The sequence below is a fragment of the Magallana gigas genome, chromosome 10 (genome assembly GCF_963853765.1).
Source record: "Magallana gigas chromosome 10, xbMagGiga1.1, whole genome shotgun sequence".
In the NCBI taxonomy this organism is placed as follows: domain Eukaryota; kingdom Metazoa; phylum Mollusca; class Bivalvia; order Ostreida; family Ostreidae; genus Magallana; species Magallana gigas.
The window spans coordinates 6,603,079-6,606,876 of record NC_088862.1 but is presented as its reverse complement, the minus strand read 5'-3'; the positions used below and the strand labels follow the sequence as shown (position 1 = coordinate 6,606,876).

Sequence of the window (3,798 nt, the reverse complement as noted above, 5' to 3'; positions counted from 1 at the left end):
TTTTACTCAGTAAAAACCAAATTAGTCCACAGACACTTGTTTCGTATAAAAGTTCACCCTGTAGTACATGTATTACAATAGGGTGAACTTTTATAACCGGAACAATCGCCTGTGAATCTGTCCCTCATTGATCCCCGGTGTCCAATCTAGTACGACCAATCTACTGATTCAGACAGTCATCTATTGTCGCTTTGTTTTCAATCATACTGGTATTGTAAAGTACATCTGAATACAATATATCCAAAACCGGCTTGGCCGGAGATGAGGACTAACAAATAACACATTTTTAAAATAATAATTTACACCGAGACTAAGAAGTTTATTAACAGTGTCGCGTGATGATTACTGCTTTGATTTTATTGGCGCTTCACTGCCAAGCCATTCAGGGTAACGTTATGTTTTTTTTAATATCAATTCTTTTTTCAAAGTTCAACATAGTGAATATATAACCTTTGTAACGTTTAAATATTTTTATAACCAGTTTATTTGTGAAAACTATAAGGTACAAAGTTATTGGTAATCCAATATATTTTGAATAAACACATGTATATCAGGTAAGACTATATATGATTGTCAATTCGAACAACGAATTCAGCATATTACCCATGTTTTGTTGTTGTTGAAAGTATTAATACACTGAAGAGAGAAAATATGTTATGTTACAGTGTAGCTGCATGCGCCCTATACTGTACTATATGAAAATCATAGAATCGATATTTTGTGCCTAATAACGGGAAAGTTCGAGTAATAACTTGTTGACCACCTAGTCTACTTAAGGAGGCTGGGTGGTCAACAGATAAACCATCAGATCTACCTTAAACTTTGGCATATTATAATTTTGGCCATAATCTAGCATTCAGTACAGGAAAATACCAATAATTTAGCTTTAAGATTTAAACATTTCCTGAAAGCTTTATATAAAGCTCTTCTTGACAAGGAGGTACGTATAGCCTAAAAATGACCATAACCATTCAGCCCTGTTAAAAACTTAATTCCATGGTTGTAGGTCTTTTTGACTCGGAGTGTCCCGGAAACTACTACGGATCAAACTGCAGTCTAAGCTGTGGAAAATGTGGCGGGAACGGAACCTGCTACAAAACAAACGGAACATGTAAAAATGGTTGCCTATCTGGGTACGCGGGTCTCTCGTGCCAAGACAAATGCCCGGATACATGTGGAGGAGACGGGGGCTGTTCACCAACTACTTTGTTCTGTCGGGACGGGTGTAAAGCTGGGTCCACGGGCCTGCTTTGCGACTCGGGTGAATCGAACACGACGAGTATGAAAGAGTGTTCAAACTGTCTACAACCCTGTGGTTCTAACGGGTGTGTTTACGGCTGTGTGACCGGGTTTTATGGCTTGTATTGTAATTTGGAATGTATTTGTCCGGTAGGAGTTCCTTGTCAACAAACCATTGGGAGGTGTATCACCCAAAGAGGGAATTCCACTCCTACTGTGGCACCTGAGGTCATAATGACAACGTCATCAAGTAAGTCGTTATACATTTGTATATATCTTTTATTTATTTATGTACAATTATATAAATATTGAGTAAACTATACATGGTTTTACGGTGCTTTAATCACCTTTGTTTTTTGTCTTTCTACCTACCCTCTAAATATGATGACGCATATTTAGAAATTTACATAAAATTACATTGGTTGCAAATCAACAAGTTTAAGAAAAGTATTCAAAATCTGATTCCTCTTTTAATCCAAATGTTTCATTTATCCGACTAATATCTGTTGTGAGGGTAGTGTTGGATGATCTACTGATTTTTTTTCAATGATCGTATGCATTATTTAAAATCATTATCGTAATTTTTTTTAATTAGATATACAGGGAAAAACTAGGGCTATGTATGTAGTCAACTTACTGATGACACATTTAATGCGTTTATATGTAGATCTTAACTCTGTATATTTTCAGCATCGGTTGTAATAGTATCGGTACCTGTAGCTGTAACGATTTCAATCATATCGTTGGCGTTCGGGGCCTTTCTCGTCGGTTGCTGGCTGTACAAAAGGTAAAGATTTTTACTTAATATTCGTGGACATCAATTTTTGTGGATTTAGTAAAATCACAGGCTTAACGGTAAATGAATTAGCGATTTGTGATTTTTTAATACAATATGTGCCATATTATAAGATATCAACTCAACAACGAATTCATGAAAATTGGTATATTACTAATAAAAGTATTCCAGAGAGACTTCTCAAAATACTATTAAATAATTACTTGTTTTAATAATCAATACAATGTTTACGATAAAGGGAACCTATGATTTTTACATCATAACCATCCCCCCCTCCTTTTTCTCCCTTCTTTCCAAAAGAGGGGAATATTCTATTTCAAGAACATTAATTGTCAAGTTCCTTCCTTGCAAGCAAAAAACATGTATATATGCAATACATCCATCACACATTCTGGTATCAAACATGTATAGACAAGCCTACAAACGTCAAAACAAAACTATCAAAATTCGAATTAGTGAAACCTTGTGCTAAAGGTAAGTTTTATGTTAAACTTTCAGACAAAGCCACCAGGGCTATCCAACATACGAGGACCCGATCATGACAACCGGAGGTAAACGTTTTAATGATTTTTACTCGGCAAATTGGCGTGGGGTGTCCTTGGTTTCACATCGCTTTCAAAACCAAAAGCTAAATAATTACATGATTGACACCTTTATGAAATCGGACTTTTCAAACAAGTTGAATTTTAGCTACAGTCATCCATTTTTAGAATCGTTTAAATGATTTATCCACATCTTTACAGTTGCAGTTTACTTAGATTAGCGATGTGGCTGATAAGCGTTAGCACATAGATGCACGATTTCCCGACTGCCATATTTTCTGAAAATGGTTCATTTTCGCTATATAGGTCTACCATACAATACACCACAGGAGCCTGTACCTAACTCACACAGTTACCTAGAAATTGACGGCGCCGCTTCTTCTCTCTATGTGTACGTACAATTAATTCATAAATAATTGTAGCAAAACTGGTTACTTCAGTAAATTGATTAAATTTTTTTTGGTGATATTCTAATTTATTCTAAAACCCAAAACTGGTTACATCAGTAAATCGATTAAATTTTTTTTGTGATATTCTAATTTTTTAAACGATTATATTAATTGAAGACACAAAATTACGTTTTGAAAATGTTTATTTTCTTTTAAAAGGAACCCATAAAAAATTAATGAAGAAAAATACGCACTGGATGTAAATAACAGACATACATGTAATCATATCTAACTTGAGTCTACATTTTTATCTGTTTGTAGGGATGAGCTAGACAGCCCACATTACACAACCATTGAGGAATCTCGCCTGCATTTATCAACCAGATCAGCAAACCCATACTTGAATGATTCCGAATATATATAAACAGCGTAAAATTCTGTTCAAGAATACAATTTGTCAATTACATTTTGAAAAAGTCAATTTATTTATCAGTTCGGACTCTCTGAAAGACGACTTCTCTATTTCGCCAGGCTTTGTCTGAAAGTTTAACATAAAACGTTAGCACAAGGTTTCACTAATTCGAATTTTGATAGTTTGGTTTTGACGTTTGTAGGCTTGTCTATACATGTTTGATACCAGAATGTGTGATGGATGTATTGCATATATACATGTTTTTAAAACACATCTTATCTGATCTGGGACAGGTCCAATATTAATTCAGGTTAATGGGAACAAAAGAAATTCCATCTTTATATAAGGCTATGCTCTCTGATCAAACTCTACAAGTAAAGAACATGAAGGAAATTGATTCCAGTTCTTTGCTTCTACCAG

The 3,798-nt window shown here is 34.7% G+C and overlaps 1 protein-coding gene across 1 annotated transcript; it reads left to right on the top strand.

The window, feature by feature from the left end:
- Positions 1-273: 273 nt before the first annotated feature.
- LOC136272252 (platelet endothelial aggregation receptor 1-like) lies at positions 274-3,390 on the top strand. The gene is made up of 6 exons (XM_066073518.1): positions 274-387; positions 1,007-1,489; positions 1,930-2,026; positions 2,534-2,586; positions 2,884-2,968; positions 3,288-3,390. The coding sequence occupies exons 1-6, from the start codon at positions 339-341 to the stop codon at positions 3,388-3,390; spliced, it is 870 nt and encodes a 289-aa protein (XP_065929590.1). The 5' UTR covers positions 274-338.
- Positions 3,391-3,798: the final 408 nt, after the last annotated feature.